This window comes from Stegodyphus dumicola, chromosome 5 (assembly GCF_044657685.1).
Source record: "Stegodyphus dumicola isolate Sdum_Otavi_A_Nest chromosome 5, ASM4465768v1".
Taxonomy (NCBI): Eukaryota; Metazoa; Arthropoda; class Arachnida; order Araneae; family Eresidae; genus Stegodyphus; species Stegodyphus dumicola.
This window is the reverse complement of record NC_140772.1, coordinates 167,763,307-167,790,212: the sequence shown is the minus strand read 5'-3', so window position 1 is coordinate 167,790,212 and position 26,906 is coordinate 167,763,307. Positions and strand designations below refer to the sequence as shown.

The following is a 26,906-nucleotide window of genomic DNA, read 5'->3' as shown; positions in this document are numbered from 1 at the left end:
TAATACTCACGAATCTGGAGACTATTTTGAGGAAATATTGCTTGTGCTGCTGGCAGACTCGTGGCTTACTTGAAACAGAAGAGAAATTTTTCTACTGAAAATGCACATGCATTAACAGATTGATGTTGAAATAACATAGGAATGAAATTCAGGACTTGGATTAAGTGCCTTTTTTGGAATTTAATGGCTTTGTGGATAATCTGGAGTTTTACTGACAGTGAAAAAGCAGACTTATTATTTCGATGTTTGCTGGGATTGTTATGTGATAAAAGTAAGATAAGTAGATTATTAAAAGGAATTTTTTTAAATTACTCTTATGATTTGCAGTACTTTATTCTCTAATATTTTGCTTCAGTTCAAAAAGCAGAATTTATAAATCTATTTTATTTTTTTATTAATACTACTTGCTGCCTAAAAGAAAAATTCAAATACAATTTAAATTCTTATGCATTTTTCATAGGATTTGCTTTCTTAAAATAACAAAACTAATTTCAACTCAAAATTTCGTAATTTGTCTTTCTTTCTTTGTCTTTAGAAATTCCCAAAGGTGTAATGAGGTGTTTTTTTTTTTTTTTTTTTTTTTTTTTTTTTTTTTTTTTTTTATAAAACTAGTACTTTTATATTACACATATTTAATTACACAATTATGTTCTTGTATTACACATTTATGTTACATCTAAATGTAAACTGCATCTGAGATTGTTATGAAAAGAAATTATTATTGTTATAATAATTTCTTTATTAGAATTTTTAGGGCAGCTGCTAATGACAGATAAATTCATCATTTTCATTTCCTGTATTATCCTATAGCTAGGAAGATTTATAAAAATCGAAATGTTAATTTTTGGGTCGAAAGTACTAATAGTTTCATGTATTCAAAAATCATGATGCAGTTAAAATAGCTGTGAAATATCCATAAATAATCCCCCCAAAAAATTGAAATTAGTAATCATAGTGGCTTTTAAAGGGTTTAATAAGAATCTGGATTCCGAGATAAAATTTTCCGACGAGATATGCTGCATTTCAAGTACTAGTTAATTATATTTTTTTGGCCATGCCATTTCACCTGGCAGTTACCTCAAAACTGTATTTTATAGCTGAGTTGTAATCCATTGCTTATGCTTTACTTACGTTAATCACTGCTTAGCCTTTTATACACGTATATCAAAGCAAATTTGTTTGTTTCATTAATATTCCTATTTATTCTGCAAGCTGCAAATAATTGTTCATCGAATTCACTACAACACCTACCTTCTTCAAACTGAAGTTATAAATGAGGCAGCATGGATTTGTATTTTTATGCCCAAACTGTTTTTCTATGTGTGTGTTTTCATTTATTTTTTTTATTTCTAAACTATTTTTCTATATACTTATTATGTAACCTGGAAGTTGTATTAAAAATATGCAGTGAAAGATTTAAAACTTTACGTAAAAGATTAAATATTAAACTAAAATAGGAACACTGGTATTTTATAAGAATATGAGTAACTATATGATGTCGTTTTTAGTACACCTCATCCATGTTACATATTCAATCCAAATCGATGTATTGATAATCACTTCTTCTCATAATGTGAACACACCTGCTTTGTGAAATATATTTAATTTAAGAAAATCTTTATTAAAAAAAAAAACTTGAGTTTGTATTTAAAACAAATATAATGTTAGAGTTGTGTTATTATAAATTTAATATTATCCTAAATCACGCTTTCAAGACATGAAAACTGAAGGTTGAGTTTTGCTGACCTGTCAGCTACAGTCTGTCTATTATCATAAGAAAAGCTCTCCCCAGTTAGTCTGTAGCTGTCTGTTGCCGTAGAAACGAGCCTTGGCCCGTTTTTCGTAAAGCGCCGTTCCCACTGGGGTTTATCTGAGCTAACGGAGTCAGTTCCCTGTGTCGACTAGCTCCGCTGTGCCTGCAGTTCAGATTTTTCAACTTGCTACTCTATGGGGAAAAACTGGTTTGGGGGATGGGTCGACTACGTTAGTTGTGTTCGTTAGCTCAGATAAACCCCAGTGGGAACGGGGAAGCCGAATGATAAACTCTTTTCCATCAGCCAACAATCGCCCCAAAACAAAATAACAATAAAGAAACCCTTGGTTCGCTCCTATTTGAAATATGCTAGAAATGCAAAAATTCTTCCATATCGAAAATCTGTAAAAACTACTAGCTCACACTTACTAAATGGGTTGGAAAAGGAAACAAATTTTAAGTTTGTGAGCCCATTCAATTGTTGTGGGCTAACTTTCAGTAAAGATATATTAAATAAAGACTTTTGTCTTGCCATTTTGAATATATTGTTTTGAATCTGAATGTGCATTAATTACTAAGTCATCTCTGCTGAAATGGTGTGTCAGCTAATCAAGAGCTTTTCTAGAATTTTCGCTGGTTAACGATAATCCACTGACAGCATTTAAAGCTAACCCGTCCGAAGGTGTCTTTAAATAACAAATCAAGTGAATTGAGATATTCATTTTGGTTAAATGAAACTGTTAAACTAATTTCAGAATTCAAACCAAGAACAAGGGTCGCCATAATACTTGGTAATTGTTAATTTCAGCAAAATGTTAACTTTAGAAGCTTTCGACTTCGCAGGTATATTTTCCTTACTCAAATTTTAGATTTTTTTTTTTTTTTTTTCCTGAGTTTTACATTTGAAACTAACAATTTTTTCCAGACGTACCTGTGCGTGATCTTGTAATATTTATACTTTATACATTGATAGAAAATGAAAGCCCATTACTAAGAAAGAGTTGTGCTAGATAAATAAAATTTCGACTTCTGAACCATATGCATATCTGAAAGATGACGTCTATTAACATTTCGGGTACACGAAGAAGTGCGAATCCGCGGCGCTAGTAATGCTACTAATGTACATGCAAATCTTTAAATACGCGATGTAAACCTTGTGTCATTTATTTATCTTTAAGTCCGAGCCTTGTGAGCGAGATTTGAATCAAGAACTTTCAGGTGAGAAGGATGGTAATATCAGTAGCTTACTGAATATGAACAAGGTCGCGTTATAAGTCTACGAGAAGGTGGATTTTCTTTTCACGATATTGCACAAATACTTGGCAGATATTTGTCTAATGTGCATGCATACTGGCAGCAGTGGTCACGAAAAAGTACTGCCTCAAGAAGGCCGGGGCTCGGCTGCACACGTGCTATCACTCAAGGAGAAGACCACGGTATTCGCCACATATCTGTGGTGAATCGCACTGCATCTATAGCAGGCTTCGAGCTTTTTCTAGGACTAGAGTGATACAGTGAACTGTAAAGCTGCGTTCCCACTGGGGTTTATTTGAGCTAACGAACACAATTGACGTAGCCGACCCATCTCCAAAACCAGTTTTTTCCCATAGGGCGGCAAGTTGAAAAATCTGAACTGCAGGCACAGCGGAGCTAATCGACACATGGAACTGACTCCGTTAGCTCAGATAAACCCCAGTGGGAACAGGCCTTAAAAGATCGATTATTTGAGGGAAAGCTTCGAGACAGGCGCCTTGTAGCAGCCATATCATAAATTTCAAATCACTGCCATCTGCCACTTCGATCGTATTGAGCTAAGACTCACTGAAGGGTGGAGTAGAGATCTGTTGTGTTTTCAGATGAGAGCCGTTTCTGTCTTGATGCCAGTGATGGCCACTTGTTGGTCAGAAGGAGGCCAGGTGTGGGCTTGGAGCCAAGCTGTCTGCGGCGTAGACACTTTGGATATACACCAGGAGTTTTTGTCTGTGAATCAATTTTCTATGATAGCAGAAACCTCGTTATCCTACACACTTTGGCAGCAAATTTGCACATCAGACAGTTGATTATACTGCTTCTATTCTTGAGTAATATTCCAGGAGCATTTTCCTAAAGAATAACCCTTGTCCCTATTTCTATTATCATCTAGCTTTTTCTACAGAATGTCTTTGCCTGCGAAATCCTCCGATCTTTTTCCAATCGAGTATGTGTGGGACATTATTGGACGACAAATCCAGAACATCCACAACGTCATCATCCAGCACGTACTGTTGCTGACTTGACTTAGGCATGGAACTTCATCCCACAAAATGGGATACGGCACCTGTACGATATATTGCATGTGCATTTGCATGCTTGCATTCAACATCGTGGTGACTACAGCAGTTATTAATGTACCACCATTTCAATTTAAAATGGCACTTTGGCTCATCTCGTGCATATTTTAACCTGTAACCTTGAAACATTAACATTAATCATATAGGTTACCTAGACAAATCTTTTGCATTCCTCTGAACTGATTTCTTCAGTGGCGTAGCAAACACGGAGCAAGGGAGGAGTCGTTTCCTGGGAACGGCATCCAGGGGGAGCAAACTGATGTGACGGAATTTTAGAAGAAAATGACACGATTACAGCTATTACACAAATTCCTTGCTAGTTCTACTACACAAATGATTTTCTATGCGCAATGCGCCATCTAACGAAAATCGTAATCGGAGGGGATCAAATATAGGAGGTTCTCAGAACACATAGCCCAGAAAAAATAGCTCAGCAAAAATAGTTTTCAGCAAAAATATTTTAGATGGATCATCCGTATTTTCGAAGCTCGCTGTTTATTCTTGGCAAACAGGAGGGCGGCGAAACCTTCAGCTGTCCCAAACGCTCTTCTTCTTGGTGTTGGGATTCCATTTTTCATCAGTATATTTACAGATTCTGCGTACAGTGTTATTTTTTTTTTCCAATTATAAAAATTATTGGTCATCCGCGGTCCACCTAGCAGTGTGGCTGTGAGGGGTCACGAGGAGACATCAGACTCCGGAGTTACTAGCCTGGGTCCACTGCCATCAGAGATAAGATGCCAGAGAACCTGAGTAATATTCTCATTTTGATGATTTGGTGTGATCGTTACCTTCGAATTCTGTTACATAAATGACAGCGATTGTTACAGATATTACACAATGACACAATTACAACTATTACACAAATTCCTTGCAAGTTCTATTACACAAATGATTTTTTATGCGCAGTGCGCCATCTGACGAAAACCACCGTAATCGGAGGGGATCAAATATAGGCTCTCAGAACAGATAGCTCAGAAAAAATAGCTCAGCATAAATAGTTTTCAGCAAAAATATTTTAGATGGATCATGCGTATTTTCGAAGCTCGCTGTTTGAAAATTCCTCTTTGTTTGCAAACACTTGAGGACTATAATAAAATTAATTAGAGGCACACTCGGAAAACCTGTCTAAAGTGTTGTCACTAATGTGCATTATATGAAATATATTACGAATTAAAGTTAGAAATTTATTCGAAATTGAGATACGTATGTATATTAAAAGGTAAAAGAATCATGATGCAAAAGTGTTGAAATATAATTATAAGGAACAGTTATCTAAAATACTTATTAGTATATGAAGTGTTTTGACTTAATACGAAACGACGTAAGTACGTGGATGTATCATCATAAATACTAATTTAACATGAGATACATTTAAAAATTGTGTATGGGGCAGTGCGTAGTCATAAATAGTTCTACGAATGAAATTAAGCACATGAAAAATTTTCTTTAAACATCTTTTTCAAAATTTACAAGAATTTCGCCTCTTTTTAGGTAAAGGTTTATTTTCAATCAATAAAAAAAATTTTTAATTTACCATGACGTAAATTTAGAGGAATAATTCGCACGCAAAATATTTTTAATCAGTTTTAGCTTTGCTAATTCGTGTCAGATGTTATTTTTTAAAACTCTGTTACTTTCGAGGTAGTTAATGCTGATATTACTCATTCTTTTCAGCTACTTTTCGATATCTGAGAGACTGCTGGCTGATTTTAGCCGCTGAGGTAAATAAAGCATTGGTTCTCTTTCTATTAATTCATCATTAATTCATTTAAAACTTCTCATCACTGTTAGCTTTATATGCAGTTGATTCTTTTTACCATTTAGTAATCTGGAGATGAAGTATACTTTTTATATAGGCAAATGAGATAATTATACTTCTTCCGTAATGTGCTGATTCTCCTTAAATTAGGAAAAACTAATTGACCACGTTTTCATTTTAAGTTTGTATTCTTTTATATGTAATTGTAATAATATGATAATTAATTAACAATTTTAAGATTATCACTTTACTTATTATTATAACTCACATTACTTTTTTTTCGGAAATATTTTTTCTATTAGAATATTTTCCAACTACTTTTCAGGGACTATAAATTTAAATATTATACGCTTTGTTTCAAAGAGATTGATTGTGAAAGATTGATGCCATATTAAATACTACCATGTCTCGTATATCTAAAAGTATGCAAATAAAATTCTGCTATATGTGTCATTTGTTCACATTTAAGTGACAGAGACGCAGTGTTATAAAGTACTTCAAAAGTGCTTAATGGACTTCGGATTAGTGGGTTTTATTGAAATCCAATTTTTACGTAACTTCGCCAAACGTGATGAAGATAAAGGTCAGTTTAGGCATATTTTTACAGGGTATCAGGATAAGGTCTGCGGAAAGTAAGTTATCAATTATCTTAAAAACGTACTATCTAAGTTTATCTCTATTTTATTTATTTTTTATTTTTCGCGGAACTTAAGTGCAGTTAGTGACGAGCAAGAAAAGCATTTCCGTTAAGTTATAAAAGTGACGGAAGAAAGCTAAGATGGGACTATTAAGGAATATTGTTTTTGCATATCGCGATGCTTCAGAACAAATATGGGATTGAAACTGGGGTTATCGCATATTTTAACTGAACTGGCTTTTGTATATTAATTTTCTCCACAAAAAACCATATTTTTAAAATTCTATTCTTCAGGCAGAGAATATTCTTGCCCCACTCATTGCCCTTCCTTGATAATGTGCCTGATTCCTCTCATGACTGAACATTCTGGAAAACTAAAACTGCATGTAATTAACCATCTATCAGACGGTCTTAGTTCAGTGTCAATAATTACACTTAAAACTTCAGTAATAACTTTATCGTCACGCGAATTTTTGCGATTATTTCACGATTTATTTTCACGAATATCGTTATTTAAATTATTTTCACAAATGTTAGGGTATTTTCTGAAATTTCACGAATATTGAGTTTTCTGTGACTATCAGATAAATCTGAAAATTTCAAAAATTTTCCTGTTGTTTTATGGTTTCTATTGCAATTATTGGATTATTTTTCATAATTTTATAATATTTTACTTCTGTTTTATTCAGAATGCTTGCTTAAAGGACCCTGGGAATTAATTATTAAAACAAAAGCTTTGAATTATATTTCGAGATTCTCATTCGCATGCAGTCAGGTAAAGAGCGTATCTATCGCGTTTCGTGACTTTCATATCCACTAATACTCTGTGACCAAATTGGTGACTAGCTGCGAAATGTCATAAATTGTATTTAACAGATCTAGTGGGGAAATTAGTTGAGGAGTAAAAATTTTTATATTCTGTTCATGAATTTTTACGAAGGTTAATTGTTTTTTCTTTAAACTACAAAATGTAATTACAGATGTTTTCATTGAGAATAGCTAGCTCAAAAAGCAAAAATCCATCCATAAAATGTTCGAAACTGTGGTAAAAAAAGGTGAGGAAGAAAAACCATTTCAGTGATAAATAACTAGTTTATAAGATAAAAATTACGACTTCGCACTCATATTAATCAGAAATCTGGCCCTAAATGTATTCTTTCGACTTAACGCAAAAGTTATAATTTATTTATCAGGACAAGTAAAATAAATATTATTAAAAAAAGAACCTCTCGCAACCAAATATAAAGGTCGGTGTCAAAAGATTGCAAAAAATAAAGAATGATTTTTTTTATTTAGGTTACAATATCTAAGATAATTCTAGACTAGATTGATGCAATTACTGCTTTTGTTCAAACTCTGAAACTACAAATATGGAGAAAATAGATCAAACGAATGTTTCATATGAATAAATATATTTTATTTTGTTTTGAGTTAGGAAATAAGAAATAATGTATTGAGAAAATTTTTGGAAACACGACGACAGGGAAATCCAAAACGAATAGTACAAAAAAAAAATCATATCTGTGAGACGGCCGTGATGCATTGTTTTCGCAAGTACAGATATTAACTATTATTACTCAGAGACATTTAAGAACCGAATTTGCTAAAGATAGCTCCTCACTGTTGCATCATAAAATAAGCGAAACAATTCGAAGAACGTGATTCTCAAAAGGCAAATGTTTTCTGCACCATAAACAGCCGCAGTGTATTTAGGGCCTCCATGGAGTACCACTACATGGCTCATCTATCTCAACTTGCTATAAGAGGAATTGTAAGAGTAAGGAAAAGAAGTACCCAACCTATCAAGACTCCTTCCCCATTATCATTGTTGGTTACATCACACCACACTGTCATTGCTGTGCCATATTGATGCTTGATGTATGTAATTATGTCTACCAGCATCTTCCCATTCTGCATTAGTCGTGCTAATTTGAATGATTGTCATTGATGTTCTGGTCATTCAACTTTTACCAACTACAGGTGACGGGCAAAACATTTGTACCCCTAGTTTTGAAGAACTTCCAACAATTAAATCAGCGGTAGCCAAAACATTCGATTCAATTTATCAGATTATGCTAGCATGGATATAAGCAGAACGGAAGTATCATGTACATACGCAGTGTCAACAAAAGTATCCACATCGAACATCTGTCCATAGAAAACTTGGTTAAAAAAGTTAGTTTTTCATGTTATACGTATGTTTGTGAAATAAATCCATCGGAGTATTCATGGTTATAATTTCTTTTCAGTACTTTGAATTATCCTATATAAAATTATATATTATATATCTGTTATTGCCAAAATTATAATGGATATGTGAGCTGTGAATTTGAAGCATCAATATAATTGCATTAGGGAAAAAAAAAAAGATGTTCTTTATTTAATTTTGAAATACGGGAAAATGTTAGGCTTTCAAACAATATCAGTAATTTCTATGAAAAATACCTTATTTCGAAAATTTAGTATCTTTAATGTAGTGTTTAGACAGTAACAGAGACGATAAGGTTATTCAGGGAAGATTAGGCAGGTGAGAAGCGGGAGAATAGTCTTTAGCTGAGAGAGTGCAATCGTTTGCTTTCGCCATATTAAAAAAAAAAAAGAAAAAAAAAAAAAAAACCACTTTATTTTCTTTCTGCTTATCCCAGTATCAAATGCTGAATTTTATTATACGCTAATGCTGATGTGAAAGGCTTGTAACATATATTACTTAATTACTTAAGCAGTCACATTTTTTTTTCCATTGAAAAATTTCTTTGCACACGACAAAAAATTTCTGCAAAACCATCGTAAGCCAACAGGCTTTCCCTAAATAGTCATTCTCATGCTTCTTTTCAATCAGCGCGTAAACCAAATACTGAATGATGCTTTTGCTTTTCATCATTTTCAGTAAAAGCGAATTTTCTCTTCGGATTTCTTTCATAAACTAAAACCGGTACCAGATTTAGGAATTTTAATAGTAGAGTGCAACTTTTACATTAGTTTATTACTAGCCCAGTAATTAAAACAAAACAAAAATAACTAATGAGTTCTCCTCTAATCTGCGTCTATACTCTTCAACAGTTTATGCTTCAAAATACTTTTCTTTTGATGAATTTTATGTAACATCTCTCAGAGTGAAGATTTAAAGAAAAAATCATTTAAACTTTAGCTTTGAAAAAATGCACTGAATAACAAATTAAGCAAGTAAACTTTGAATTCCGGAAACACTTGCAAGTTCACATGAATTCAATTTCCTTAGATAAGATTTTTTGACTTAATTTTATAACAGTAACACTTCAAATATTGTAAAAAAGAGTGCATGATTGTGGAAGGCATAAAACTACGACTTCTATTTTCAGACCAAAGATGTTGTGCAGACTTGTACATTAAAAAATTGTGGAATATACTTGCCAGATTATTTTTCGATGGATGATGTTTGCAACGATCATCTCACGTATGATAATAAGGTAAGTTGCAACAATTCAACTTGCACTATAATTAATTAATAAGTTTTAAGTTCATATTTTAATTTGACTAGAATCATGACATTAATAATGACCATGCAGACAAGCATAGTTTAAATCAATGCTTGATAAATGAAATAGCATTAAGCAAAAATAATAAACAATAGGAAGGTTTAGTGGAAACAATTATAATTTATTCATCAGTTTGCTTGAAATTTTAAAAAAATGCGAATTATAATAAAGGGTAAATAAATCGAATTGTCATGAGGAACATTGTAAGGAATAAAGTTAACAAAAGAATTGTTTGAATTTATATTAAACATCTGAACAATAAAATGTTTCGACAAAAATATCAAGTTGTTAAAATAGTATTCGACATATTCATCTTATCTTACAACCTGCAATAGCTGTTGACCGCTATTTCAAGAATTCGGTGGGCTTCGAATCTTTATTGCATAATCAGGGTTAGCATCAAACATTTCCTTAGCATGCTGAAGGTGATTCAAAGTTAGTTCATGTTCTTTGCAAAGTTAGCCCGTGTACGTAGATGTAATAATTATTTTCTTGTTTGCCCTCCTTATTGTTCTTTCTTCGTTTAGCATGTCATTTTAGTTAAAGATCATTCTGTATGATCATTATGCATATTTCTCATTCTTCATTATAGAACTAATCCAGTTTAAGTCCTCTTTCGTTTTTGCTAACCTTCTCAATAATATAAAAGCTCAGTTTGTAGATAGTGAAATCCTTTGAGCAATAAGGTGACATGCTGTTACTCAGCCTTCTTACTGCGCGTAAAGTTAAAAATAAATAATAATAAAAGAAATAAAGAAAAAAATAATTTTTCTTTGCCTGGGAATCTAAATTTCTTTAAATTAAATGTATTTGCCTAGGGACTTCGCGCTTAAATTTTCTTTACTTAGAGGCAACTTAAACTCTTTCCCTGGCAATGTTATACAGGAAACTCTAAAATTATGCGTGTTTTGTTCTGAGTTTTTCTCATCATAATCTCAGCATATGCTAAAATTTCACTAGCCCAGATTTGGAATATAACGAAACTGTGTGATAAGATAATGAAAATCTAATGTCAAAATGAACTAGAATAAAACAGAATTTCTTGCAAAAAGTTTACCTTTACCTTCTTGTGAAATACCAGCGCTTCTAGTATAAAATTTTCAACGAGTTTCCACGTAGTGAACACGGGTCATTTAGTTTCTACAAATTCGATTGCTTGCCAGTACTTTCTCACAGAAAACACTTGCTAACTATTGGAAAGCGAAACATGCATTAAGAAGACATGTGAGTGTATTGGTAATGAAATTCTTCATACAATAAAGGCCAGTTGTACCACTAGAGAAAGAAGGCAATGGTCTAGGAGTGTCGATACAAAGAAGCAATTTTTTCACCTAAGCAATTGAAAGATAAATAGTTCAATCTTTTCGGTTTTAAAGTCTAGCTAAATATATTGTTTAATATGATGTTAAATAAATAGTATTTGATAGTTGTGAATAAATATACAGTAAAACCTTTCATGATGCTTACCTGTGTTAGATAATCTTTGAAAGTGACGAACACTTATAAAAGCTTAGTTAAATAATGGTGTTGAACATACCGATAATCATATTCTCTAACGAATTGCTTTCACAGAAGAAAAAAAAATCGTTCATAAATATAAGTTAGTGTCTTATGTCGGTTTCGCAGCATATGCTATGTATTGTTACGCCCTTGTTATTCATTAACAGAGTATTAGTGAATAAAATTAAGCGCTTTTACAATGCATAGGGGCGCTTAAAATTTTCTTTGCTAGGGACATCAGATATTCTTTACCAGCCATCTATTCAGCAAATTATAAATTCATACATTCATGCCTAATCAGCTTTAATGTTGCCTTCAAAAGGTTCAAAAAAAAATGGCCGTTTTATTAATGATCAGGCAATCGAATTAGCCAGACTATTGGCTCAATCAAGCATCCTTCCATGGCCTCGTTTAAATTTCAAATAATCAACTAAAACAACTTATTTCAAAATATTGGCAAGCTCTGTGGAATAATGCTTCACAGGAGAAGACGCACATATATTCCCAATGTAAGCTTCACATCTTTGCATATTTTTGTACTCTACGGCCGCTACCCAATGTATTTCTACGCAAGAGATATGGCAAACTCCGATATCTGTACATGTGGGGAAAACAGAGAACTGCTTATCATTACACTTTCTCGTGCCCCTTAACTGATGATAATCACATAAAATCCCCAAACATTGATATCCTGGCATTTCTAATTGAAGATAAACATGAGTATCCTAAGTCTAAAAATATTATGCAACGCAACCACTCACTTCCTAAAGTCAAAATCTTGGTCATGTTTAAGTTACTCATGCTGCATAAATTTAATTAACTTTTACATCCTGTGAATTTGTTCAAAAGAATTCCACTTATAAATTACAATAACCTGCTCCAAGATACCATTTTTAATTTTTTTTAATTGTGTTGGTTTCTCATCAAAATTGTTTTCTGTTTTCCCACACCCTGAGATTTCAGATTCATACTTACAGAGATTTTTTTTAATGTTTTTTGTCAAACAGTTTTACCCCTTTGACACTTATTTATATTACTAGTGCAATTCACTATAACACTGTGTTCCCAATACTTATTATATTTATCTCATTATACTTATTCCCTATTTATTGTATTTATCTGTTATTTTTGTTGCATCAAAACAAATGGTCTTAATTTAATTTGTGAATTTCAAATTGTATTGTAAGCTCATTATGTCCTAAATTAGAATTTCAAATTGTAATGTATTTTATTATATTCTAAATTATTACTTTTAATAAATACTGGATGCAAAGTATATGATGTCCCATAACAGGTAAACTCAAGATCCTTTGGAAAGCTTCAGATGCTAGCCTTCTCAGCGGAACTCAACATTTTCTTAGTAAACTCTTATTAAGCTTGCATTTTTTAGAGCTGGTTAGTATGGGAAGGCATGACTAGCTGACCCAAACTTTTGCCTGTATTTGTAACTGTACCTGCCTTCAACAAAAACTTTTTAACACAGTATCTAAAACATATTTTATTATTTACATTATCATAAAACAAACACACATTCAAAATAACAATTATTGTTTCCCAAAAGGAACTTTTCTGAAAAATTTTCTCAGATACACTTCCTCGTGTTAATATTACCTCCAAACTTTATCTAGACTACAACATATGTGCAGTTCTGCCTCATCGGTTTCCTTGTGTTCCTATAATTATTTCTAACATGTCAATATTTCCTTCATAAAAAATGCTAGTCTAGCGATTCAATATGTTTTCCTTACAATCATGTCTGAAAATCCGAGGTATAGCGATTACACAATTATTCGCAGTACTCCTTCTCCTCCCAAAAAAGATGCCAAAGTATGATATTCGCTTTTCATATCAAAACTAAAAAATACTCCTTCTTTACATTTAACAGAGGGCGTGACCATTTCTCAGCCTTTTTGTCTCACACTGAATTTTCGTATTTTGTATCAGACTGCTCAGAAGCCTACGAGTAACAAGTCCTGTTCCTCAAGTAAAGCAGTTTTCAATTTCGAAATGCTCCTTCATAGAACCTGATGGGATGCAATTAACTTCCCTAGCTCAATACACTCTCATTCTATGGGACTCAGACCTGAAGACTTTGATAGCTCCGAATTTTTTTAATTGGATATCTTCAGTTCGGTGATACCTGAATATCTGAGATCGCAGAAGATTATCGTAATCGTCCATGAATACGATTTATAGACTCGGATCTCGCAAAAAACTGAGCATGAGGTTCCAGTAAGTCTTCTTTCTACCTTCATATCTGTAAACAGAATTTCTGTCGAAGATTTAGACCTCTATGCGCAGATCATAACCTCTCCTAATAACAAACTATATACCACTTAAAAATTAGTCTCTTTACCTTTTAAAGGGAAAGTAGCATGTTTCCTGTTTTCTCCTTATCACTATGGTAATAATCAGATGAAAATGGACTCATTGCTGATGAGCATATTGCCCCAGTGATTTAGAATCCAATATCAGTGTTTCTGATTTCACTGTAAACGTCTATACCTATGCGCACTGGTGAGAAAAAGACGAAGTGTTGGATGTTTGTTATACAAATAAGCTTTGCTGATATTTTGCAAACATAATTAGAAGCAGTTACTTACTCCTGCAGAATCTGTTCTTCAAAACGTCCACTGACAAATAATTTTCTAAATCGCCATGCAGTTAACTTCAGTTGTCTGTCTAGTAACTAATTTAACTCTTGGATGACGGACAATGTAACAGTAGTCGTCAAAAGTATGCAACGTTTTGTAGTCTTCTCCAGGATCTAAATATGTTGCTGTTGTGATTTATCTCACTTGTCTGACAGTCAAACATTAGAACAAGATCACGAAATTTATCGTAGCAAGGAGTGCAAGACTGAGCCTTGAGCACCATATAGATGACGGCCTTACTTTTGCTCAGTTCCGCCTCCAATTTTGATGCAGAACACCTCAGGGGTCTGGGTCTGAGCGTCTCCCACCCCTCGGTCCCTACCATCAACCTCTCGAGAGGAGTTTCGGCTCGCCACATATTTAATGTGTCTTCATGCTTCACAGACACTATACATTTAAAAACATCCGTGCCTTCTCCGACATTTGAACCCTTGCACTTCTGTACGGCAGTCAGAATATCACTAACCACTCTCTTGGTTGGGCGGCAGAATCTAAATATTACTCATTGTAGCACATTCAGTTCTCTAGAAACGATCTATAGATATTTTAGTTCCAAATAACCCGCTGTTCCCCTTTTTAAAAACTGGTGTGTGTTTGTGTTTCAGTCATCTTCCGTTGTGCCAATTTCGGGCTCAGTTTTGTATGAGTGTCCTCATGTATGTATATGCATATTAAGTTCTTACGAAAAAAAAATGTATTGCATGTTTCTTTCAGAAACGATGCTTCATCATGTGCACTCAGGCTCTGATGGATCATGTGGTAAGTATAAATAAATATCGCACATAATTTAAATATTTTCATGAAATTTTAAAATTCAATATCACTGAAAAACCCAAACCATCTTTTTAACTTTGCTTGAAAGACCTCTGCAAATTTCGAAATCAATTATTACTATTTGAATTTTTCTTCTTTAATGAAAATCTACTCTTTCCTCCCTAAAGATGTCTAGTATCTTCCTGTTTTCCAAATTCAGGGTATTTTTCAAATTATAATTGACAAAAGAAAATATATAACACTTAACATAGTCTTGTTAAGTTCTCATGACGAAAATGCATTTTTAGCATTCTAGTAGTGGAAAACTTGTATTATTTTTCAAGTTTGTCAAAACTGAGAAATGTTTGCGAATTATTGAATTGGAATCGAAAATTTTTATAGCATCTGCCTTCTTCTCATTACGATACTTAAGCACTGAATAGCGTCATGTTTTCAGAAAATTGAAATGGGTATCAAAGTTGTGTTAAATAGGCGTTCGTAATGAGATGTAACTAATGTGTCCATTCCTTCATCATGAGGAAAACTATTATTATGAAAATAGCGCATCGGAAGAAGAATGTAAATATTCTGCTGGATCAAAGAAGGTTGTTCCACAAGAGATGTATCATCAGAGGATGGAGTGGCATACGTTTTAAGGAGATTTAACATAGGGATGAGGTAACTGAAGAATAAAATGTTGACGCAGGAAGATGTCAGCACTATACAAGTATCTTTTTATCTCTTTTTGTAGAGATTTCATTCAGAACCGGTTTGTCAAACACTCTGACTTAAAACCATTTCGGAAAAGTGATTTTGGTTGACAAATGAGAATTTGTATTATTAAAAAAAATGAGCGTCATATTACCATGGGTTTTAACCACTGAGGAAACAACTGCTAAGTGAGACAATGAAGTTGCTGGGCAAAAGAACTTAAAGCATAAACAAGGAAAACAGAGGAAAAATGTATTTTAGAAGAAAGGAAATTTAACTTTGCATCTTTGATGGAGAGCAGCATACAAACTGCCAAGTTTCAAAAAAATATCCTGATGATAAAAAGAAAGGAAAAAGTATCGTAAGGAAGAGTGAGGAAAATTATAAAGCAAACACGCTGTGAAATGGTTTGCACATTTCACATGTGCATTCACATGCAGTTGGATTTCACATGTAGGCCATGTACGTTTTATAGTTGACAAAATTACACATTCTTCTTAAAATAATATTTATAATGTGTTAAGGAGTGGTTTACCTATTATTTTTACCACTTAAGCACAGATTAACTCAGGGTAAGTAATATAATGATTCTTAGCATGGGAATAGCTGCAACCTTAAGACCTGATTAAAAGTTTCTAAGACGATTTAAGTGCAGATTAGCTCAGGGTAAGTAATATAATGATTGATTCCGTTGCACAGAAAGAGCTGCAACCTTAAAACCTGATTAAAAATTGCTAGTCCAAAAGCACCGAAAGTTTACAGGAAACCTTCATCCGAAAGGCCTTTAGATGAGATGCTAAACAATATTTGGCATCATCATCGAAGAAGAAAGTTACTTCTAAATGAGATGAGGTTTATTACGCGGATAAATATGTAACTATTATCAAAGCGAAATTTGTTCAATTCTACCTTCTCTTTTTTATATATAAATATAGTATACATATATTGCTAGCTTTACTTTTTGAAAGTTAAAGGAGAAAATTGTAATTAGTGTGTGCCACTTCCAAAGAAACGTGTTTAAGATAGGAATAACCATAGGGCATAAGAATATACATAATACATAGGGATAGAGTACTTAATTTTACTACATTCTGAATATTTCAATGCACTCAGTTATAGTTAATTATTTGTCTTCCCATAATGTAATATTTTCCTATCTGTCCGCATCTTTTACGCTGTTAACATAAATCAGAAGTCTCTAAATCACATGCTGAACAAATCCATGGAGATGGATTATGAAAGGGGGAGAATTATGTGAGTAAGTACTGTATTCCTTTGTTTCTGTTATTAAAAAATCATGCAGTTATCAACATTTCAAAAAATCTTTATCAAACACTTCTTAAACTAGAGAGGGTGTTGACACATTTTTTAGGATGATTTTGATAAAGAATTCAAAAACAGCAAATGTTCTAGAATAAAAATTTCTGGAAACAGCTTATTTCTTGAAATGACAAATATCGTCCACTACTTTAAATTTATTTTTCTTTCAAAATGTCGTATGTAAATAAGCGTAATAAATTCAAAATGTCTTATGTGGATTAAAGGATCTGCTTTCGTACTTTCCGAAGAAACAAATTTCTATTCCAATTAAACGTTGTGAAATACATGGTATTAAAATGTCAAAGCATAAAATAAGCAACATTATTAATCGGAAAGGGAAAAACCTTTAGTCATTACCTCTACATGGAAAGAATCCTCGAAACGAATACCCGAAAAAAGCACGTAATCCTGACGCAGAAACAAATTGCAAAGACTTTAAATGGACCTGTAGCAACAATAAATAAAATAATAAAAAGATTTACAACTTAAAAAAGCTAAAAAATATAATGTTCATCAGTTCTTGTCGAGGCATGTGGCTCAACGCAGATACTATTTAACTATTTAGCAGGCGATAAATGTAAATACATTGTGACCCTTCATGAAGCCTGGATTAATGTAAATGTCTTCAATAAAAAAAAATTTAAAAGAAGGTCTATTTATTACTGAAAACGAAGAGGAAAAAATATATAAACCTGGTTGCTTTTAATGCAAAGAAAGTTTCAGTAAAAGGTTTATGATAGTCGCAGGATTCTCTTATAATGAATGAAAAATTTAGAGGGGGGGGGAATGTGTTAAAATCAACGCAGCGTACTATGAAGAAACGATTTTATGTCTTATGTTTACAGCAGAAATTCCATTTCTTTATCCCAATGACTTTTAAAGAGTGAAACTTCATCTAGATAAAGCAATAATCATACTTCGAAAAGTACCAACGTATTCCTTGAAAAAATGAAGACTGCTATAGGTATTGCGATATAGATTTTCAACGTATTCCTGCGCAATCCCCCGATGTCTCACTTATGGACTATTGGGCTTCTGGTGCAGCCTTTTCTAAGCGCAAACCCATTACTATTGATGGACTCTGGAAGGTAGAGAAGGAGGAATAAAAATCAATACCCCTGGTACTTTTACGAAAATCCTCGTATCATGGAAATTATGAGGCAGGGTCCAGAAAAAAAGGCTATCAGATGGAACATTTAAGAAATACTCTTTATATTTTTAATATTAGTTAAACGGCCCCGAAATCGTTCTAAAAATGTGTAAAAACCCTCTGAACAAACTTCTCGTAACAGGTTATTCTCTAATGCATGTACCCAGATTTGATGCAATAACTGATGCACCAAACATATTTTACTTTATTAAACTGTTTCAAATATTACTGAGTAACACAACCCTACTGCAAATAGTTCGTATTTGCTCGTATTTGCTGAAATTTCGAATAAGTAAATATTTCGACGTATTCTAATTGGATAGTTCAATATGGAAGCATAATGCAACAAAAGTGGTGCACCAAAATTTTGTCACAAAATCTGAATCTCCACACTAAGTATTTCAGACAATATTCAGACTTCTGTTATCATTCGAAAATTTTGAGGATTGTTGACATTCGTTGATATTATTCTACTTGCTAAGAATATAAAAGTAAAAAATTTAAGTTACATAATAACGCATACTGAAATTTACTCATGAGAAAAGTAAAAGTGTAACACTTACATTGACATCAAGGTTTATGGTTTTCACATCAGCATTCTTCTATTATTACCTTTTAGACAATGTGTTCATGCGGCTAATTTTCTGTTACATTGGCAATGAATCAGCATTTGAAAGTCAGAAACGCTGCCAGTGTGAAAAAAACGTATGAAATTTTGAAAAATCCCACTTGGAAGAAGAATATAAATGAAATGCAAATAAAACATAGTTCTACAATTTGAAAGGTCAGTCGGTATCTTTTCTTCTAGCTATGACAGTGAGAGACAATTTTACTTGCATTATTATTATTCCTCTTGCTTAATTTTATCCCTTACAAGTTAAACTTATCTGATATAGCCATTTATAACAATTATTATTTCTTTCCAGCTACATAAAATATTGCTTTTTTTTTTTTTTTTTTTTTTTTTTTTTGCCTGTAAGCAACTGAAAAAGGATAAATCAAAATACTAGAAAATATTGGCCAGAATGAGTATCACTAAGCCCAGGAAAGTTTTATGTCATCAGCAAAATACCGATGGATAAGGAAAACTTTGAAGACCTTTCGCTGAGGGAATGGATACAAATGTTTTCGCATCTGCCTGAGAAACGAATATCTTTCTACATATATTAATAGAAACTGATAAAATAAAAAAAAATTAATTTTGTGAGACTATAAATTATGAAACTATTTTTCGAATAGAAAATTCGGTAAACATTGGAAAAGCTGGATAGCAGTCTGATGTGTATATTTGCGAAAATTTCTTATAGAAGTCCTGTGACAAAGAACTACGAAAAAGGTTGGATGACCATTTTTGAAATCATATGAAGTTTTGAAAACAAATACTTTTTCTTCACTTTGTGCATTTTAAAGTAGTTCCTTCTATGTTTGTCTGGGCGCATGAAAGTGACTGCTTTTACCAAATTTTTTTATATTGAGAAATGGCATCAAGCCTACTGGACTCAACTTTCTGACGTCTACTGACTTAATGAGAGACCAATCCTCAAGCGAAGTGCGGCAGGAAATCGTACATCTCTACATTTAGATGATTTTCTTTCTCGATGCAAATATAAATTTATGTATTGCAAGGTTATTACTATTATTTTACATAACCAGTTATTTATAATTTCAGACTTTACTGTCACTTCTATTTTTCGTTGTCCTACCAGAATGCAAATTAGTTTGAGGTTATTTAAGCTGGGGTTTTCGAATTGTAAGACAGAGGGTGTTTCTTCCTCTCGAAAGCACTTTATTAGGTTTCGCTAGCTCTGATAAACTTGTATTACTTCGGCTTTACATTATTGCTGCCGACATTTAGAGTCGTAGGTTTTCAGCGCCCAGAGACAACTGAAGATTTCACGCCCCCTACTGCTTGCCAAGGATGGAAAACATTTAATTCTAAAATGTCGTAACATCAGTTTGGTGCCCCTTGGATTCTGCGCCCGGGGACAGATGCTCCCCCTTGTCCTCCTCTAGCTACGCCCCTGCCGACATTTAAAATGTTATGCCGGTGAGGAGTTTGAGACTACTTCACGTTAAATCAATTTTGTAGTCTACTAAGTTTAACTTTTTTTAAATTGACTTTTACTTTAAGTTACCACATTGCAAGTGGTGTTTGAGTTTGTCAAGCACGAAAAGTGCGTTTTATGTTGAAGTCCTGATTTTAAAAAAAGGTACTTTAAAACTTTTCGAGACTGTCGTATTATAGCTGTGTATGGAAATACACAGAGATAATTCGCTTTTGTTAAGAGTTTGATGTTAGTTTAATCTAACAGATAGAACCAAACTCTATAGTATACTTATATACTAAATTTTAACGGCGTGTCAATAAAAATCCTTATCAATAAAAATATTCTCAATACATACAAGTACAATGTCCGAAATCCGGAACTTCGGATTTTAGATCATCAATCTATATCTAGTAAAATGATATGTGGACATAGTAACACTGCGGCTTCACTTATTGTTCAAGTCAGATCGAAAAATGCTAACCCCCCAACCACACACACACACAACCACTCAAGGCAGATTGTAGCAACATCAATACAACGCAAGGCAGATTGTAGCCAACATCAATCAATATATTGTCACTAGCCACGATGCGATTGCCAAGTCAGCGAGTGTTTGAAAAAGACAGGAATCTCAGTTAATCGCATTTTACGGCCCATCTGCTTCCTTTTGTTGATTATTCTATTATCCATTCTTAAGAGGGATTTTTTAAAATTATTATTTTACTCATTTATTTGTTCATTTTGTGCTAGTAGTCTGGATATTAGATCATTTCGGCTATTGGAGGTCCGGATTTTGGACTTTGTACTGTATTTGGACTCGGCAAAACAACGGTTATCACATTCATATACAATGGAACTTCAGATCATAAATGCCTCACATCACGAACAAATTATCTGAATAAACCTGAATACACCCGAAATTAGATGATTAACAGTGTCTCGACTTACGGACACTCAAATCGCCAATATACAGTTTTCAGAGATATTTTGAAGTAATCTATGTCACAGTTGAGTGTTATTTTGTTTTAATTGAGTCTTTATTATAGCACTCAGTTGCTGGGTTATACATTTGTGCGTAAAGTAATGTTGCTAAGTTTTAAATAAACACACATCTGCGACTCAGGAACGAATTAATCCATTTTACATTAATTCCTATGCAGAAAATGGCCCACTAGAGGCCAAGTGATGATAGCCTTGTAGTTCTACCTGGGCTCGATTCCAGGTAAATGGGCTGGCTGCATAGGCGTTTTCATGGTTTTCCCCATTTGTAGCGTGGATGCGAGCCAGTTTTCCTTAGAAAGTCTTTCACGAAAGCATCCCTTCAATTAGGCAGGTAGGCTTCGAGTGCTTTGCTTTAATCAAATAGTAAATCTATGGTTGAAAATTTCACTTTACAGACTTTTCGATTAACAAAAAGCCTTCAGGAATAAATTTAAATTCGTGAACCGACATTTCACTGCATTTTGATTCATGTGACCAAGAAAAATTTGTTAATCAGCGTTCAGTTTTTCTTATTCTAAGCTACAACCGCGACTCCCCACCACCATTTATTTTTAGAATAAAAAAGATGAAACTAAACGTTTGCTGAACTACTGTTGATTTTCTATGCGAGTAAGATACTGGCTTAAAATATTATATTCGTATTATATAAACAGAAAATTAATAAAAATACTTTACTTCACAGGAAAAATTACAGAAGAATCCAGCATTCAGTTTAGTATATGAAAGTGCACTTCAATCAGGGGTAAGCATAAAGCTTTTAAACAGCATAATCTTTTTTATTACCATTATTATGACTAATGTGAAGTGTGGTCCTAGTACATCATTTTCAATAACGTAAAAAAATTACACTTATAAGGAGCATTTGGTTGCAGGACAATAACCTACAAAACTTTATTGAATTTTGTTCCATACAAGCATAAGGAATATTAAAAAAATCATTGTCTTAAATCATTATTCTAACAGTATTTTTTTTAATGCAGACGATCTCATCATAATTTATAATTTAACTTTAAGAAAACGTCTGTACTAACATTTAAGTATTAATTAATTCCATTTTCACTATAATTCAGTTTCTTATCAACCACTTCATATACAGTGGCTCCCCAAAGTGTTCGTACACTTATGATTTTCTTTGAAATAGGGCTCTATCCATTAATTAAAAGTAAACTTTCTGAATGAGATTTTAATAATAATATCTATAATTAAGTCTATATTATAATAATAATATTTATAATTGTGTAGACACAATAACACGCCGAACAAATACTAATTCAGAAGTCAAACAACAAAAATCAGCGTTATATTTTCAAATTTTCACATTGGGAGGATGGTGGTTCGGTAAAACCATCGAAACTAGTCCTGTGAAAATTTGAAAATATAACGCTGATTTTTGTTGTTTGACTTCTGAATTAAGATCTATAATTTATTTGTAACAAAATTACATGAAATATTTTTAAAATATAGCGAAACTTTATTTTTAAGAAATTAATAATCAAAAAATGACAAATATTTTATCTCACAAAAGTTTTCGTACCCTTCAAAAAATCTTGACATATTAGTAAATATTTTCATTTTTCGTTAAATTAATATTTAGTAGGATATCCTTTAGCATCCACAACAGCTTTTGAGCATCTAGAAATAGAATTTATTACTTTTTTTGTAATTTCTGTATCAATGTTCATCCATTCTTCCATCATGACTGTTTTAAGTTCGCTTTTCGTTCGCATATCTGTTTTCGTACCCTAACTTCCAGTTCTTTCCAAATGTGTTCTATGGGGTTTAAATCTGGCGACTGAGGTGGTGTTTTTATAGAGACACCACAGGCGAACGTTCAGAGCGTATGCTTAGGATCGTTATCATGATTAAAAATAAAATTGTTCAAAATACCCAAATTTTGGGCTGATAATTTTAAATTGTCTCTTAAAATATTTAAATAAAGAGAATGATTCCTTATGCCATCAATAAATAGCAAATTACTTAGTCCTGATGCTGCCATGCAACCCCACACAAGAACACCTCCACCGCCATGCTTAATTGTTCCAACTAAGTTCTTAGAATGAAGTTCCTCATTTTTTTTTCTCCATACAGTTATTCGACCATCGGAACCAAAAATGTTAAATTTGCTTTCGTCAGCAAATAGGGCATCATTCCAATGCGTTTCGTGTGTATTTATCATTGATTTTGTGAATGAAAGCCTAAGCTTTCTGTTTTTCTCACTAACAAAAAACTTTTTACGGGCAGAAGCCCATGCAATCCAGCTTCTCTGAGAACTTGTCGAACAGTTTCAGGTGAAATTGAAGTAGAAAACTTTGAATTAAATTCTGCAGAAACTTTTACAGCACTCAAACGTGGGTTTTTCACAAGTTTGCTAATAATAAATCTCTCATCACGTTTAGTTAACTTTCTCGGTCGACCTTTTCTTACCTTGTTTTCAATCCGATTTTCTTCTTTAAAGCGTTTTATCACATACTGCACTGCAGAATGGGATAAATTAACTAATTTAGAGATATTTCGAATTGATTTACCACTACTATGGTGAAAAATTATCAATTTTCGAATGCGGTTTGTAATTTCTTTAAGACTGCGATCCCTTTTTCAGTAATAAATAGAATATTATGAAGAAAACAATAAAAAATTAAAACAAACGATTTTTTAAATGCCACCAGAATGTAACAATTAAAAAAAGCAGCAAATGATAATTCTAATTCTTATTTTATCCAAAAATATTTCAGTATACGAAGACTTTTGTCCGATAAAATGTTTCTCATTTTTTTATTATTAATTTCTTAAAAATAAAGTTTCACTATATTTTAAAAATAATTCATGTAATTTTGTTACGAATAGATTATAAATCTTATTATTAAAATCTCATTCAGAATGTTTTCTTTTAATTAATTGATAGAGCCCTATTTCAATGAAAATCATTAAGTGTACGAACACTTTTGGGAGCCACTGTATATTACGATGCGGACAGATTTATTACGATGAGTTTTGCAGCAGAATGAAGTTGGGAACATCTTCCTTCAACTGAGGGAACAACCATTCTGACAGCATATCTTGGTAAATGCAACCGTTAATTGATTTTTCCATTAAGAAAAAAGGACCTAAACACAACTGTTAGAAATGGCGCAGAAACAATTCACCTTTAACGCTCATGTTCCATTACACCATGTGGATTTTTCAAGTCCTCAAAATCGTAAATTATGGTGATTAAGTTTGCCAGAAATGTGAAAAGTGAGTTCACCCGTAAACGCAAGTACAAGTCTGTTCACGAAACCATCTGCTTCCAACTTACCCTGCAAATTCTGACAGAAGGCAGCGGTTTGTTAAGATGTTTTAATGCCTGCGCCATCTGAAAGATTTACGGTCGGAATTGTAGACATTTCCGTAGCATACGCCACACCATCACATGAGGCACACTAAGTTCCGAACTCGCACGACACGTTGATTTTGTGAGACTTCGTTTCGCGAATATTTTGAACCACTACGACTCTTCGTTCTGGGCTGATTTTCTTACACAAGCAGCCTGTGTCCTGCTTCACCCACCGTTCGATGTTGTGACGATACGATGGTTCTTTACTAAATTTAGCGCGGAAATATCTTTGAACGATAATAAACGATGTTTTGGCGTATTCCAAAGCAAAGTGCGCTTTCTCTTGCACGGATGATTTTGATTAACAGCGTCTCTAGCGGCGATTTCGTATCGCTGATGCCAGATAAAAAATGTATAATTTGGTCTCAGAATTAATTTGTTTCGGCATTATAAATCAATTACAGAATTTGTACTATGCTGTTCTTTTTGTCCCACTGAATATGAAACACCTTGTAGTTTTACTGATATAAACCCCCCTTAGACAATTCTCGGATGTCTTCGAATTAGATTTCGGAGATTCAGTTTCTCAACTGAAATTTATGATTATTGAATCTCTTTCGTTAAGTGGCTTTTAATTTTACAAAGTATTTTATATTTTGAAATATACACAGCAACAAAATAACCCACACACCTAGAAAAAATGTCAGCAATCATAAAATTTAATATGCAAGTATATCTTAACTAAATGCACATAGCATTGAAACAAGCTTTGAGAGCAAAGGAAAAATTCACCCCAAATTATGTACAAACAGCAATGGTTGACTGCTATGACAGTTGGAACTGTATTTTGTTATACAGTCAAAAGTCGTTAATTAGGACACCCATAATCCGGAATGATCTATAATCCGGACCTCAAAGCTACAAACTTTCTGCGCATGCTTCGCGTTCACGCATGCGCACAGGCGTTTACGAGAGCGTGTAAGACCCTTACGGCTGCGAATATGTTTGTGCGCATGCGCGTTTAATGTGTAACGGAGTTATACGCTAAGCTAAAGTTATCTAATTCAGTTAATGTTGCAGATTGCGTTGTTCCTTAATCTTCGAATTGGATCCGGCTTATTATTTTTTGCAGACTGTTAGAGCCATTTAATAAAAGTAAGCTTGAACTTTCGATTATGTCAAATAGAATTTCCGATATATATTTACTACAAAGCGAAAGTATGTTTTGAAATCCGAAATCTGTTTATCAATTTCACGCTGCTCTGCGGCAGAGGGGGGGGGGCAGAAACGTCATTATTAGATTATGATAGATTAGAAAGATTATGTCAAATAGAATTTCCAATATACATTTACTAATATGTAATTTGTATCTACAAAGCGAAAATATGTTTTGAAATCCGAAATCTGTTTATGAATTTCACGCCGCGGATTGGAAGTTGATCTGTCAACATTATCCTTATCTTCAGAGCAGATGTTTTTATTTTATTTGGATTATAATTCCGTACTAAGTTTAGTATTTCGTCTCGACGTACTCCGTCTTTGATATGATTTAAATCAAGTTCCTCGTCATTATAATTCGCTTCCGATAGTGAAGAAAGTGACCCAGAGGTTATTGAAAACGAAAATATTTCGATTGACAAATTAGTCGGTATTCTCAACACAGCAATTATAGGACTTGAACAGCGGAACTTTGTAACTAAACAAGAAATTGTGTCTGTTTAATAGAATTAAAGAGAAAATATTATCACATGAAACGAAGCAACTTACATTGAAGGAAATGTTTAATAAAGTAAACAAATAAATATTAAGCTTTTTCTTTTTGTAAATTTTGATACCCTTTAGATCATAATTGTTCTTTATTTCATAAATTACGGTTTCATATTTTTAATTTTGTAATTTTTGCATGCCATCTTACCAGATTTAAACTGATGATCTATAATCCGGAAAAATCGATAATCCGGAATCGCCGAAGTCCCGACGAGTCCGGATTAACGACTTTTGACTGTAGTATCTCAGAGGCCAACCCGATGACAGTAAACAGTTTGATAGTGATTTCATCATAGATTTAATCTCTTGCAAAGATCCTTCCTTTTAAAAGTAGCATAGCTTCTTGATTTATTTCACATACAGTACCGTCATAGTTATAGACCCTGTGACTTTTGGCTTGATTAATTCCCATATTAATCCTTTAGTTGTATATGTGAAATCAGAAAATATTTAGCATGCAATATAATGATATAATTTTTAGTTAAAAAATAAAGTTATAAAAAAGTGAGCAAATTAAATAAAAACTACCTTTAAAACTTAAAATGCATTGTATAAAATATTTTGTTTCATTTCAGAATTGCTTAGAGCCTGTTCTAAGACCATGTATAACCTTGTGATTCTTCGACAATACATCTAGATTTGAAGATTTGTCGCTATTGAGTAAATGAACATAAATTCATATTTATTTACA

At 33.0% G+C, this 26,906-nt stretch overlaps 1 protein-coding gene across 2 annotated transcripts; it reads left to right on the top strand.

Annotated features, from left to right (window-relative positions):
* LOC118195140 (uncharacterized) lies at positions 1–26,906 on the top strand. Of its 2 annotated transcripts, XM_035366395.2 has the most exons (6): positions 9–271; positions 5,761–5,807; positions 9,821–9,928; positions 14,866–14,910; positions 21,818–21,877; positions 26,791–26,906. In XM_035366395.2, the coding sequence occupies exons 1-6, from the start codon at positions 142–144 to the stop codon at positions 26,830–26,832; spliced, it is 432 nt and encodes a 143-aa protein (XP_035222286.1). In that variant the 5' UTR covers positions 9–141; the 3' UTR covers positions 26,833–26,906. The 2 variants fall into 2 exon arrangements, with proteins under 2 accessions (XP_035222287.1, XP_035222286.1); XM_035366396.2 differs by lacking the exon at positions 14,866–14,910 and having other exon boundaries at positions 1–271.

What these genes read in the sequence shown, in the direction of transcription:
- LOC118195140 (XM_035366395.2), top strand. Translation starts at nt 142, where the DNA reads ATGAAATTCAGGACTTGGATTAAGTGCCTTTTTTGGAATTTAATGGCT. An exon ending in GGCTGATTTTAGCCGCTGAG is followed by an intron (nt 5,808 to 9,820) that starts GTAAATAAAGCA and finishes TTCTATTTTCAG; the next exon opens with ACCAAAGATGTTGTGCAGAC. An exon ending in ATCTCACGTATGATAATAAG is followed by an intron (nt 9,929 to 14,865) that starts GTAAGTTGCAAC and finishes TGTTTCTTTCAG; the next exon opens with AAACGATGCTTCATCATGTG.